Genomic DNA, 13,417 nt, shown 5'->3' with positions numbered 1-13,417 from the left:
CCTGTGCCCCTGCAAACACGCTCATTGCTATAATGTCGTGTCTGACAAAAGTCAAATTCATATAAGAATGAACTGCATGTACCCTTTTAAGTGAAGAATATACTACAGGATAAAAAATATATAACAACAAAACGAACTATAAAAAACCCTTGTCTGATGTAACCCTTACCTTCTGCATATAATGACATTTATTCTGAAGTTCTTGCGTGCTTGCATATCTGTTCCTTGTTCGCTGCATGCTCTTGCTTGTTTGTTTGTTTGTTTGTTTATGAAATCGTCTTTCAGAATTGTTACATGACATGCCTACTATACCTGCATTTTGCCCGAGACAGTGTAACCGACACTATATATCTTGGTAAGATATCAAACTATCACACGTTTCTTTACATTTCTTGAAGGAAATATCTCATCCCCTAAACGCACAACAGAGGCTCCGATTTTACAATAGCAGGAAGCCCCAGAAATGCTACAATTACAATTGCTAGATTGGCACGATCATCTTTTCATCATCAGTAATCCTGGAACATACTTTGTGATATAATTCATAGGACTTCTACAAGATATCTGAAAATAAATATGATACCTGAGCCGTGCCTCACTGATTGTTACTGATGAGCTTGTTTAATGGTTTTCCACAGATGGTAATGCCCTCAAGCTGTAACAGGTAAAATATGAAACAAAACAAAACGACTTTATATAAATATGCATGTAAACATGGTAAACGTATATTATATGAATAAATCAGCTTTTAAATTTCGTATATAAATGATTACTTTATGGTAGCTTTCATCATATAAATTTAATCAAATTTTCTTGCAAACAAGGAATAAGACAGCTAGGTGAACAAATCTCTTGTTTCTATACATTTTGCACATACATCAAAGAGGAACTTATATCAATTAGATCAATGAGAAAATGAAGTTTCAGCTGATAAGGATGTAATTCTGGTTAGTCAGCACAATATATGAAGATATGTAGGTTTTCCCGACAAATTTCGCACTTTTATATGTTCATTTGATAGAAGGGTCATTCAATTTAGCGAAGATCCTCTTCACTGCACATTTTGTCATTCAAAATTGCAAGTTGGTCGTTCAATTTAGCATTTCGATCAATGAAATTTGCACATGTGCCTTCGAATTCGTAAAACGGGCATTCAAATTGGCACGTGCTCTTCAGTCATTTAAATTCGCCATCACTGGCCGAAAAGGGTATTTCAGTCATTCAGTTTCGCGTATGGGCAGTCAAATTCCAAACATGTTCATTCAAATTAACGCCATGTTATTTCTTTTTTTGAAAGGTGAGAACATTTAAACGCATATTTCTATGTGACTTTTTGTTTCATCCATGCACTGTTAAGCAATAAGTATCATATTTTTAACCCTATAAAACTCGAGTTTGTTGTTCTGTAACGCCCCTTTTCTTTCATACATGTCATTTTAGGCCTACATGTACCAATACTACAGATTAATGTCTTCTTCTTACAGTCATGACAGCACAAGTCAGATAAGGCGTATTTCTCAAGAAGACAGAAAAAAAAAAATGTAGGAACATTTGATGATCATAACCTTGACTTCCTAGAGCTGGCCGACACACTCGGAATAAAGCGCTCAACGGCCAGATAAGTTGTGGCAACATGCACTGTCTTCGGACTGGAAGACTCAATAAGCACATTGAAGAAAAAAAAAATGTTGCCAAAACTTCTAAAATGAATACGAAAATATGAAAAGAAATGACGCTTGCAAAACAATAACTATGTTGAAAAAAATAAAGAAAGAACCTGAGCATAAACATGGGTGCTAAATTGAAAGCAAAAGATGTCAAACTGGATGCCCCAAAATGAGTTCGAATGAAGGAGTGCAGCATATCCGTGATCACGTGACTATATCATTCTAGATTAAATAAACAGATATCGAGATGGTGCTTGTCTTACGAATTTCAATCGAAAAAGTGTTAATTAGAATGAGGCTAACAGTAATTAGAATGCTCCAAAAAGGAATTTGAAGGAAGAGATCATGAAATTGAAATACCGAATATGCCATCTACGCTAAATTTTGCTAAATTGAATGCAGCAATTAGGAATTGGACTGACAAAAATGCGAAATTGGCCGAAAAAACCCTATATTTAACATGATCAAGATGATTCACGTAAAGGAGGGTTGTGTCTTCAGCAAATTAAATATAAGATAAAACAGGTAAACCAAGGTACTGTCTTTAATGCAGATTAAAAACAAGAAAAGCCAACATTATATTATAGATCTTCGGGGTTCTCTATTTGCAGGTTCAGGATATCAGATTTTTGGTATTCGATTTCATTGTATTGTTTCTAATTTGTTAAATAATCATAATCACTGAACCATGCAAAAGATTATCCCTTTCCACCGTATTGTTCAAGTTTGTGGAGAAAGATTGTATGGCCAAGGGTGGTGAATGATCTTCACAAGTCTAATGTTTCGCCATGTAGCGATGATATATGTAGTTCATTCAATCGTGTAAATCTAAAGCTGATGAAAAAGTGAAATGATCTTTTAAAGGACCAATGTTGAAAGCGAAGTATGATACTATGCTTGGATGAAAAAAAAAAGTCTTATTGGATAAAGACAATTTCTCATAGGATGTTAGATACTATATATGGTAGACATGAATGATGGTGTATGTGAGGAACTTGCTCTATACTTACTTTACAGCTGGTGGACTGTGAAGCAATTGTCGTGAAGAATATATCAGGCAGGTTATCGCATTTGAGTTCTGCATGTTCAAGATGGGGCAAGCGACACAGAAATTGAGCGAAGGTTACTGCTGATGCTGGTTCAGAAACCCAACCGGAGTAAAACAATACGTGAAGTGCTCGGATCTGCAGAAGATAAAAAGTCAATCGTAGATGTTTGAGGATATTAACCTTTTTTCTTTTATCCCTTCACTACGTGTTAAAATACATCCAGGTAGCAATGATGCAATAATTGCATGCTACTCTTCAGAATAAAAATAAAAACCATTTGTTGCACCTCCCCTCCCCCATCATGCCTCAATAAGCCAGTTCGGAGATTGCTCATGTGCACATGGGTACGAATGACCTTTCATTTTTCTCAGTTGGTTAGACACTTCACTCCATTCAAAGCGACATAATGCAGCAGCTTGCCCAACATAGCAATTTATGGAACTCGTATTTTAACAAAGAATGAACCTGTGTAGATGATGTGACCAGAATGGTTCGTCAATCAACACTTTGGGAAGCATCTATTTCATTGTGCTGTTTTGAATACATTAACAAACTTTTTCTGTTAACATTGCCAAATACCAGGCTTGCTGTCAGGTGGATGTACTGGCAGGCACCATGAGGATCCATGAATAATCATAGCATTACAGATGCTTATTTCAGTAAAATTAAAAACCAACCTGTCTCTCGGTACAAATGACCTTTTTCTGCTCATGCTCAAACTGGAACCCCGAACTGGCTTATTGTGATAATACTCGACAAAAGTTGAAAACAACAAGAGCTGCGATTCCTTTAAGAAATTATCAAGATAAGTCTTTCTTGCCTTATTGTGATTTCTTGTCAGAGACAAAAGAAAATAGTTATGTCTCTTCACCATACAATTAGCGACCAGATCAGGCATATGCTATATGATATGAACTCATAAATAAATGCATTTAATTCTTTCTTTGTTAATGTTGCTCCTAATCTGGCAAAAACATTTGATGATGTAAATGAAGATTTTTTGACATTTTTGCCAGAACCTATTTCCTCATCGTTATTTTTAAACCCTACAAATCCCACAGAAATTATCAATATTACGAAAAAGTTGAATTCTAGTACGGCAAGTGGATGTGACAGAATAAGCACATTAGCACTCAAACAAATCATATATCAAATTGCTGATCCACTTACTCACATATTCAACCTTTCCAATTTCTATTCTTCCTAGCATTTCCAAAATTCTTGAAAAAATGATATATGATAGGTTTTTATAAATTTTTGCATAATCATGCAGTTTTGAATTTACATCAATATGGTTTCCGAAAGAATTATTCTACAGATTTGGCTTTGGTGCAGTTGTATGATCAAATTAAAAACGCAATGGCAAATAGAAAACATGTTATAGGAGTTTTTATGGATTTATCTAAGGCGTTTGATACGTTACAACATGATATTTTACTTAAAAAGTTACAATTTTATGGTGTTCGCGGTGTTACACTCTCGTGGTTTAGGGATTATTTATCATGTAGACAGCAATATGTTATACATAATGACATGTCGTCAATTTTTTTACCGATAAAATGTGGTGTGCCCCAGGGCTCAATATTAGGTCTCCTTCTCTTTTTGTTATATATCAATGATATTGTTAATTCGTCGTCTATATTATCATTTATATTAAATGCCGATGACACGAATATTTTTTATTCCCACGATATTATAGAAACGTTGGTATCTACACTTAATGCAGAGTTACCAAATGCATCAAACTGGTTTAAGAATAATAAATTATCACTTAATATTGATAAAACAAATTATACTTATTTTAAGTATATGAAAACTCGCACAGATGATCTTGTAAGTAATATTAGGATTGATAATGTATTCCTTGAACGTAAAAGTTTTATTAAGTTTTTAGGCATTTTTATTGACGAAAACCTAACCTGGAATGATCATATACGTTATGTTACAACCTGTATTTCTAGAAATATAGGTGTTCTTTCAAAGATGAAAAGTTATCTTCCTGAACATACTCTTTTTATGCTTTACAATTCTTTAATCCTACCATATATTATGTATTGTAATCTAGTGTGGGCTACAAGTTCAAAAACTAAACTCAACCCTATTTATTTACTACAAAAAAAGCCATTCGCATCTGTACTGGATCACAATACTTAGCCCATACCAGTTCACTTTTTTTATGAGTTAAAAACACTGAATATATTTGATATAAATACATTTCCTTCTTTGCTTTTTATGTTTAAGTATTTGAACAACTTACTTCCAAACATTTTTCACGATTTATTTAAGCTGAATTATACCGTTCATTCATATCCCACTCGTATTAGCAAAATTTTCATTTAGTAAATCCCAGACTATTAATTGCACAAAAATCTATAAGACATAATGGACCAAATCTTTGGAATACACTTCCAGATTATGTTAAATCATGTAAAACTTTATATTCTTTCAAGGCTAGATTGAAAACTACGTTACTGTCAGATTACAATCTATGAATATAACATTTGAATATATATTTTGTTTTGTTTGATCACATTTCTTTTCCTGTAAATTGGATCTAAAATTTCAATAAATATACGCAATGTTTCTGTGTCTATCATTTCATTTCATTCCCATTATCTTGAGCATCACCACCATCACTTTCATCTTCATTATCACATTTTTCCTCATTACCCTGTCAACATCATCATACATCATCATCATCATCATCATATTTCACGTTACTCTTATTTGTATCTATGCACTAAGAACATAAAAAATATAATGTATTTACAGTGTTTTATATTTTGTAGTATTTCTCCATTCCGCAAACAATATAAATTTTTGTGTGTGTGTATTATGTAGATAGGTCCCTGGGCTGCCACGTGCTCAAGCTTTTGCTTATTCTGGCAGTCCTTCTTCCGCATAATTTCTCAGATAATTATTTGGAAAACTGGTAATACGATTTACATTTTGTTAATGAAATTAATTTACACATCGATTTTCCTTCTTTGAATCATGTACCTGTAATCTGCTTACTGATATTCCATGTGATATTACTGAAAATAATCTTGATTTATGTATGAAATTGTGTTGGAAGAAAAATAAATCAAACAAACAAACAAACAAATAAGTTCATAAACAAACGATGCGACTTGTGCATAGTCGAAGTAAACATACCTTGCAGAATTCCGCCAAGGTGGTAGCTGTTGAGAGGAAATCATCGGGAAAGCTGGTGCACTTCATACTGAAGCTCGAAAGATTTGGTATGGTGTATACCCATCGGGCCAAGTCTCCTCCCATTGAAGAGTGGTGTTGTGAATTGTCACACAACAACAACGTCAAATTCTGAATCTGCATATGGAAAACAACAACAACAACAAATAATAAAACAAAAGAAATAAACAATAAAAGATAAAGACAAATATTCAGCAAAAGCATGATTAAACCAATTGAATGTGGAAGAATGCACGTTGTATATAAGTACGTAATACCAGTGTAAATTCAGCAGCCACGCGCATGCCGTAAAACACAAACGAAAATTCTCTAACAAAGGTACAAAATTAAATACTTCCTCACAGCAATATATACATTTTGATTTAAGACTTACTAGTAATCATTTTCTTTTTAGATTTTTAGCGTACATATAAACTATGATAATGATCTGGTTTGTGTTTATAAATAGATGTGTGCAAATAAAGTGACTATCAATTTTGAAAAGACTTTATCTTTACTTGTTGGATCAAGGCACATGTTGAATAGATGTAATAGATTAGATGTTTGTATGAAAGGTATACCAATACAGCAAGTGGATCATGTTAAATACATACCTCGGTTTTACTGTTGACAACAAATTGAAATGGGATCTTCATATCGAGAATGTATGTAAAAAAGCAGGGGCATTAATGAAGTATTTAGGCAGACTTCGTCATTTTATGAATGAATCTAATCTGAAGTTGATTTATCAGTCCATTATCTTGCCACTTTTTGATTATGTTGATATCATATTTGATTCAAGTCATAAAAAGTATTTCAAGCAATTGCAAATTCTTCAAAATCGCGCTGGGCGGATTATCATGAAAACAAATCCATATGAACATGTGTCTAATTTACAAATTCATTCTGTTTTGAATTGGTCTTCTCTTCAATCTAGACGTAGGAAGCGTTTGAGCATGTTTGTATTTAATACAACTCATAAGATGTTCTCCTCATCCATGAATGATATATTCCAGCCTTCCTGTTACTCATATTCTTTTCATAACGCAGGTAACATTCTTCTCCCAAAGCCTCGTACTGATTATTGTAAAAGAACAGCATATTATAGGGGATCGATGCAATACATTGCACTGAATTATATTTTGAAATTGACCTCAAGTCCAGATATATTTTTAAAGGGGTTAGAAATCTGTATTTCTGATTTTATGTGACTATTGTTTATGTAACGAGTAAATGTAATCATAGTTTCTTTGCAAAAACCGATAAGTCCATATTTCCCAAATGGAGATATTTGCGATTAAAGGTCAAGAAAAATAAAGAATAAAGAGAACAATAAAAAAGTTTTGCTTTTTTTTTACCATAACTTCAAAAATATACATTTATATGTAGTGACCAATATATCATTTAAAAGGTATTATTTTGTACATTATGACAGAGATCGTACTTAAAAATCTTCAAAAATGGACTTATTGGTTTTTGCAAACAAACCCTTCGTATATTCCTCATTCAGTTTCTTTCTCTGTTGAATATACGTAGTGTTTTTGTGTTTATATTTTTTATCATCGAGGTTTATAATTGTATATAATTCACAGCTGAAATATTTCTCTGAATGTTTGTATTTCTTCTTATCTTACTATACTGTTTGTTTATATTTCTCATGTAAGGGACCCCTCTGTAAAACAGCGCTGTTACGATAACAGTGCTGAGTAGGGTCATCCCTCCGTTGAAGGTCCATTTTATGTAATATATCTTTGTTTGTACATCTTTTTAATGACGGAAAATAAATACAACACAATACAATACAACACAATACAATACAATACAATACAATATAGATTTTATGTTCACAAACACTATTTGAATTATGCAGTCAAAGTACACTCTACGAAAAATAATTTCAACTTTGCACCTTTACCAGTGCCACACTTGGAGCACCTCTACGGGTGCCACTTTGCACCTTTCAGACCTGACAGGTGCACAATTGCCCCTTTAAAGGTGCTCCTATTGCGATGGGACACTGGTAGAGGTGCAAAGTTGAACCTTATCTCTCTAAAGTGGTAGACGTACTTGGCAGCTTTGCGCCATATTGGTAGCTGTTGAGAAGAAATCATCTGGAAAGCTCTTGCAGTTCACACAAAAGCTCGAAAGACTTGGCATGGTGTACACCCATTGGGCCAGGGCCCCTCCATTGGATGAGAGGCGTTGTGAATCGTCACGCGAATACAAAGTCAGGTCTTGAATCTGAAAAAACAACCCGCGATAACCACAAAGAAAGAGATACAAATATTCTAGAAACGTATGATTAAATCAGTGAATATGAAAGAATGTTGGTTTGTATATTTCAGAGGGGCTGATCCAGGAATTCCGTAAAGGGGAGGCGCCTTTGCAAAATGGAGGGGGGGGGGGGTGGGGCGCACGTACCTCCCTCCCATTTCTTTGTATCTATCTCTTTTGTTTTCACCAAAAGCAAAGAGGGGGCGCGCGCCCGGTGCGTCCCCTCTGGATCCGCCTCTTTTCATAAGTGAGGTATACCAACGTAATTACAAAAATTCATCCACATGTCGTGAAACACTAACAAAAATTCTCTAACAAATGTATAGTATTAAATGCTTCCTCGCATAAGATCATGATAAAACCAAAATGTTATACATCTTTCTTAATCCAATAAGAAACTATGCCGTCCTACCTATTCATGGGCGTCACGGGGGGGGGGGGGGATGCATTGGGTGCGAACGCACCCCCTTCCCTTCAGACCCTTAAAAAAGATCAGTCTGCGAGCGGCCTCAACGCCGGACGCTGAATAATGATAATGATACTGCGGTTTTTTTTTGTGTTTTTTGTGTTTTTTTTTTTTTTGCAATAGGGACAAAAAAAAAAAAAATCGTGAGCAAAACCAATTTGCACCCCGGGCTCTGTCTGCACTGATTTTATACACATCTATTCTACAGTGTTTACTATTTATCGACTGTACTGTACATCCGTACGGTACGGAACACGTACACGTTTGCGTGTACGTGTACATGTGCTACAAGGATGTAGGGTCTATGCACAACACCTTACTTCTGCTGACCAATCCAAATTGAAAATGCGAGCCCAAGTGCGAGCCTTAGCCTCATAAAAATTTTGGAGGGGCAAGTATATCATTTTGCCTCCACCCCCAGTAATTCCCGAGACGAGAAGATTTTCTTGCCTTTTTGACAAAAACAAAAACAGTTTCCCCGTAAGATATCGCAGGGGCAACCATATCAATTGCCCCCCCCCCCCAAAAAAAAAAAATATATATATATACATAATTCCCGAGATGAGAAGATTTCTTGCTTTTGTGATAGAAATCTGTCCAATTTCACCCAAAGTGTGTACCGGGTTGCTGAATTTCAATTCAAAAAATGCAAAGTCTCTCTCGTGTAAACCCCTTCCCACACCCTCCCCCATTGGTCAATATTCCATGGACTTAATACACCTTTAGATTGACAGATTTACAAATGTTTCATCGAAAGTGTTCACCAGATCTGTCACTTCACTTAAAAAAAATGTGGGAGGGGATAATTATCTCATTTCAATTAACCCTTTCCCCGCTTGGTTTCCTTTCAAATTATTAGTACACTAAAAGCCTTGGGGGATTGAGAGCTTCCTAAATTCCAATGTCTTTATGAGCTATGTTCATTTAAATTCTGAAAATGCAAAAGCTTCCTCGTATGCAGGGGCATCAATCGCGTAGGACAAGGGGGCAAACATGTCATTTTCCCCCTATAATTCTCGAAATGAGGATTTTTTTTCCTATTATGATAGAAAACTGTCCACATATTTCACTCATTGGGCAACGGATTGTTGAATTTTAATTCTGAAAATGCAAAATCTCCGTCGCCTGGGAGGGGGATACCCCTCCAACACCCTCCCCCCTTTCGTCTCCATCCACACACTTAGCAAACATGGGGGATTGACAAATTTTATAATATTTCATCAAAAAACATGTTTGATATCTGTCACGTGAATTCAAATATATTTAAAACTTCCCTCGTCCTTTTTAATGTATGTTTCCCAGGTTCGGTTCCTACCCACAGATTAAGACTCGGCACATTTGGGGGCTGACAATTTTCGGAGTGTTTCACAGAAGTGTGCATCAGATTGTTCTATTTCAATCATAAAAATGCAAAAGCTCCGCCTTGTTGGTAGGGGCTACCCCCTCCAACACCCATCCCTGTCAACTTCCATGTATTACTACGCCTACACAGCGATGTTGCACACGTGGAAACGAGAGCTGAGTTAGTCGAGCAGTTATCTTTTTCCTTTTTTTATAGGAAACCCCCCCCCCTCAAAAAAAAAAAAAGTTCCGTAGAAGTGTACACTGGAACGTTGAATTTCAGGTCTGAAAATACAAAATCTCTCTAGCGGGGGGGGGGGGGGGGGGAACCCTCCTACCACACCCTCTCCCGCTCGGTCGCTCCGCTCCCTCGCACATGTGCTATATTCTACCTTCAAGTTTTTGCCTCCCCCCCCCCCCCCATCATGAAAACAGATCGATGCCGCTGGAATGGATTATGCGGAGAAAGTCATGTGCTGAAAATGTGTTAAAATGAAAGGTTCATCATTGAACATTATTTTGACAATAATTATTATTAGAAGAAATAACATTTAAAGAGAGATCTCTATTCACCAAAAATCACGATACCAATTAGCAGCCACTTACGCTCTGTATCTGGAAACATACCAACCAAAGGTCATTGAGACTTGCTTGAATTGACTCATTTCCAAACGGCTTCTTGTGCTTCTGATCGACCGCAATAACATAATTTTGTTGAATGAAAATGTGAAGTCCTACTTAATATGTCAATATAGGATTGTGTGTTATGTGTGTATATACTGTATGGTTATTACAATCTACTGATAATCAAAACAAATCGATATGGATCAATAAAGTATTTCTGAGGAAAAACCAAACAGAACAATAAATTTGATGGTGTTGTCCATTGAATTTTGTTAAGAAGAATAAGAGAGGCAGTGATTTCGGGATTTTAGCGTGATCAGTTTCTATCTAATCTATCTTACTGTATGTAAGGTGTTGAATGTGTGGGCGTATACATAGGAGATTTTAGGGACACACTGATGTATCATACACTGATGTATCATCAATAATCTTTTGATATAAATGTATACAAATTACATATTATCATAAGGATATATAATCAATAATTGTTGTAAGTCAATCTATAAGGGCAGTATAAGGGTGCCCTCTACATTATAGTATTCTATCTTGTCCCCAGAACCTGAACGGTTAAAAAAAAATCATAATTGTTGTGTTTTGTTTTGTTTCTTCGTTGCACATGTTCGTTTAAAAATCAAAATTCCCCTAAATCTCCCTCCTGTCCATTGCCAGTAGTGAATGTGTGTGTTTGTGTGTGTGTTGGTTGGTGTGTGTGTCACTTCTTTTGTTTAATTACACCGTGGCTAATTTTCAGTTCCATGCGTAAAATGAATGTGAACTTCCCGTCACAATTCGTATCCAATACTAAATACAAAAATAATGTCTCTAAGTATGCTGTTTGAAATGATACTCTATCAAGCGTGCACCAGATCGTACAATTTCACATCCCCAAATATGTGTACATTGTAAAGGCAATGTAGAAAAACAACTTATGCTTGCGAATACCTGCCACCAGCAATGTATGTATACATGTATAATAGTTGCACAGTGTATATGTGCATGTATATGATGATACAGGAACCAATAAATCAAATTTAGAAAAAGAATTTCGCAGGTTACATTACGTGTCAAAACGAACCACCCCCTTGAATAAACGCTGGTGACGCCCCTGCTATTACACAAAACACATCAGGCAATTATTGCTGAAAAGAGCACACTGTCCCACAGTGTATTCACAGTGTCCACAGATTCGGCTGTGTGAAAACACTCGAATTTTACCATGTTCACAGTGTGGAGATGATTTCACACTGTGGTGTGGTTTTTCACAGAGTGTTCACATGAGTAATGTTAAGATGCACACCGAGTTGAAACTTTGGTGATGGTGTTTAAGTTTTTCTATTTTTTTAATCTGACCGTGTTTTACCATAACATTTTCTCGAATCGTCTGGGGCACTTCTGTGAGGAAATGATACACGTGTTTAAGGCTAATTCAAATGTAAGTTTCACACAAGTCCTAGAATTTCAATAGTGAAAGCCTCATTTCGGTTACATTTAGGGAAAAAAAAACACCATTTCTCTTCGTCATTTATAAGAAGCGCTTTTATTTAACGTCAGAAATATTCAAATTTAGTATCGGGCACGCCTAATGCCCGTAAGATCATTCACCGATACACCGAGGTCAGCTGGAGTTGTAATTTTCTTCACCAATTAAGGTTACATTAGTTTTATTCAAATATGGCCCCCCCCCCCAAAAAAAAAAAAAAAGGAGAGAAGAAGTTAAGTGACGATCCTTTTGTCAGACACAAAAAGTGAATGTTTTTTTTTTTTTTTTTACTGTTTACAGACAAGGTTATTAGCAACCACATGAGGCACAGTATGATATGACCTCACGAATATGTTCAAAAACAAACAACGCGACTTGTGCATAGTCAAAGCAAACATACCTTGCAGGATTCCGACAAGGTGGTAGCTGTTGAGAGGAAATCATCTGGAAAGTTGCTGCAGTTCATACTGAAACTCGAAAGACTTGGCATGGTGTACACCCATCGGGCCAAGTCTCCTCCCATTGAAGAGTGGTGTTGTGAATTGTCGCATAACAACAACTTCAGATTCTGAATCTGTATAATCATTTGAAAAAAAAAACCCAGACAACAACAAAGAGATAAAGACAAATATTCAACAAACACAATTAAATCAAGTGAATTTGGAAGAATGCACGTTTGCATATAAGTAGTAGCAATGTGGCTACAAAAGTCATGCATATGCCGTGAAACACAAATGAAAATTCTCTAAGACGGTCTAACAAAGGTACAAAGTTAAATGCTTCCTCATAGCAACATATCTATTTCACTTAAAGATTTGATTAAAAACAAGATTTGCACCTCTCTGAATCCAAGAAATTACTGCAGTCCAACGGTGCAAAACACACTAGGCATCAAGGATCGCTTTATTAATGGTTCAAGACACTTTTGGTCCATGATTGTATCGGTCATCATATTCGGTATAGCATGGACAATGACACACTCGGAAATAAATACACATCTACAGTTTGAAAAGTGGACGTTGGTAAAATGGTGACAATAGTGTAATGGACAAGGGCAGATGTAATAAGATATCGGATCGCTCTTACGAAGCCAAATAATTGTCACAATGCCGTCCACTCATACAAGTCATAGGTCTGAACAATTCCAATGAACAAGACCTAAAACATTGCATCTTCCATTTGACAACATAAATGATTTAATCACTTGGTAAGTAAGGATTTTATCCTCATAGTTGTTTTCACACTTGCTTGAGTCCATATTTATGATATTGCGAAAGTCTTTATTCACTTCATATATACTTCCTAATCACAGTTGCAAGTTTCC

General features: G+C 35.7%; 1 protein-coding gene across 1 annotated transcript in view; it reads right to left on the bottom strand.

The window, feature by feature from the left end:
- Window positions 1-13,417, bottom strand: part of LOC140239772 (uncharacterized) — a 52,503-nt gene that overhangs the window by 17,208 nt on the left and 21,878 nt on the right. The window contains exons 9-10 of the mRNA XM_072319593.1: window positions 7,976-8,149; window positions 2,678-2,851 (exon numbers count right to left, since the gene is read on the bottom strand). Of these exons, the coding sequence (XP_072175694.1) occupies window positions 2,678-2,851; window positions 7,976-8,149 (348 nt within the window). The remainder of the gene's footprint in view (window positions 1-2,677; window positions 2,852-7,975; window positions 8,150-13,417) is intronic.

Source organism: Diadema setosum, chromosome 16, assembly GCF_964275005.1.
Source record: "Diadema setosum chromosome 16, eeDiaSeto1, whole genome shotgun sequence".
NCBI classification, from domain to species: domain Eukaryota; kingdom Metazoa; phylum Echinodermata; class Echinoidea; order Diadematoida; family Diadematidae; genus Diadema; species Diadema setosum.
This window is presented reverse-complemented; position numbering and strand designations above follow the sequence as displayed.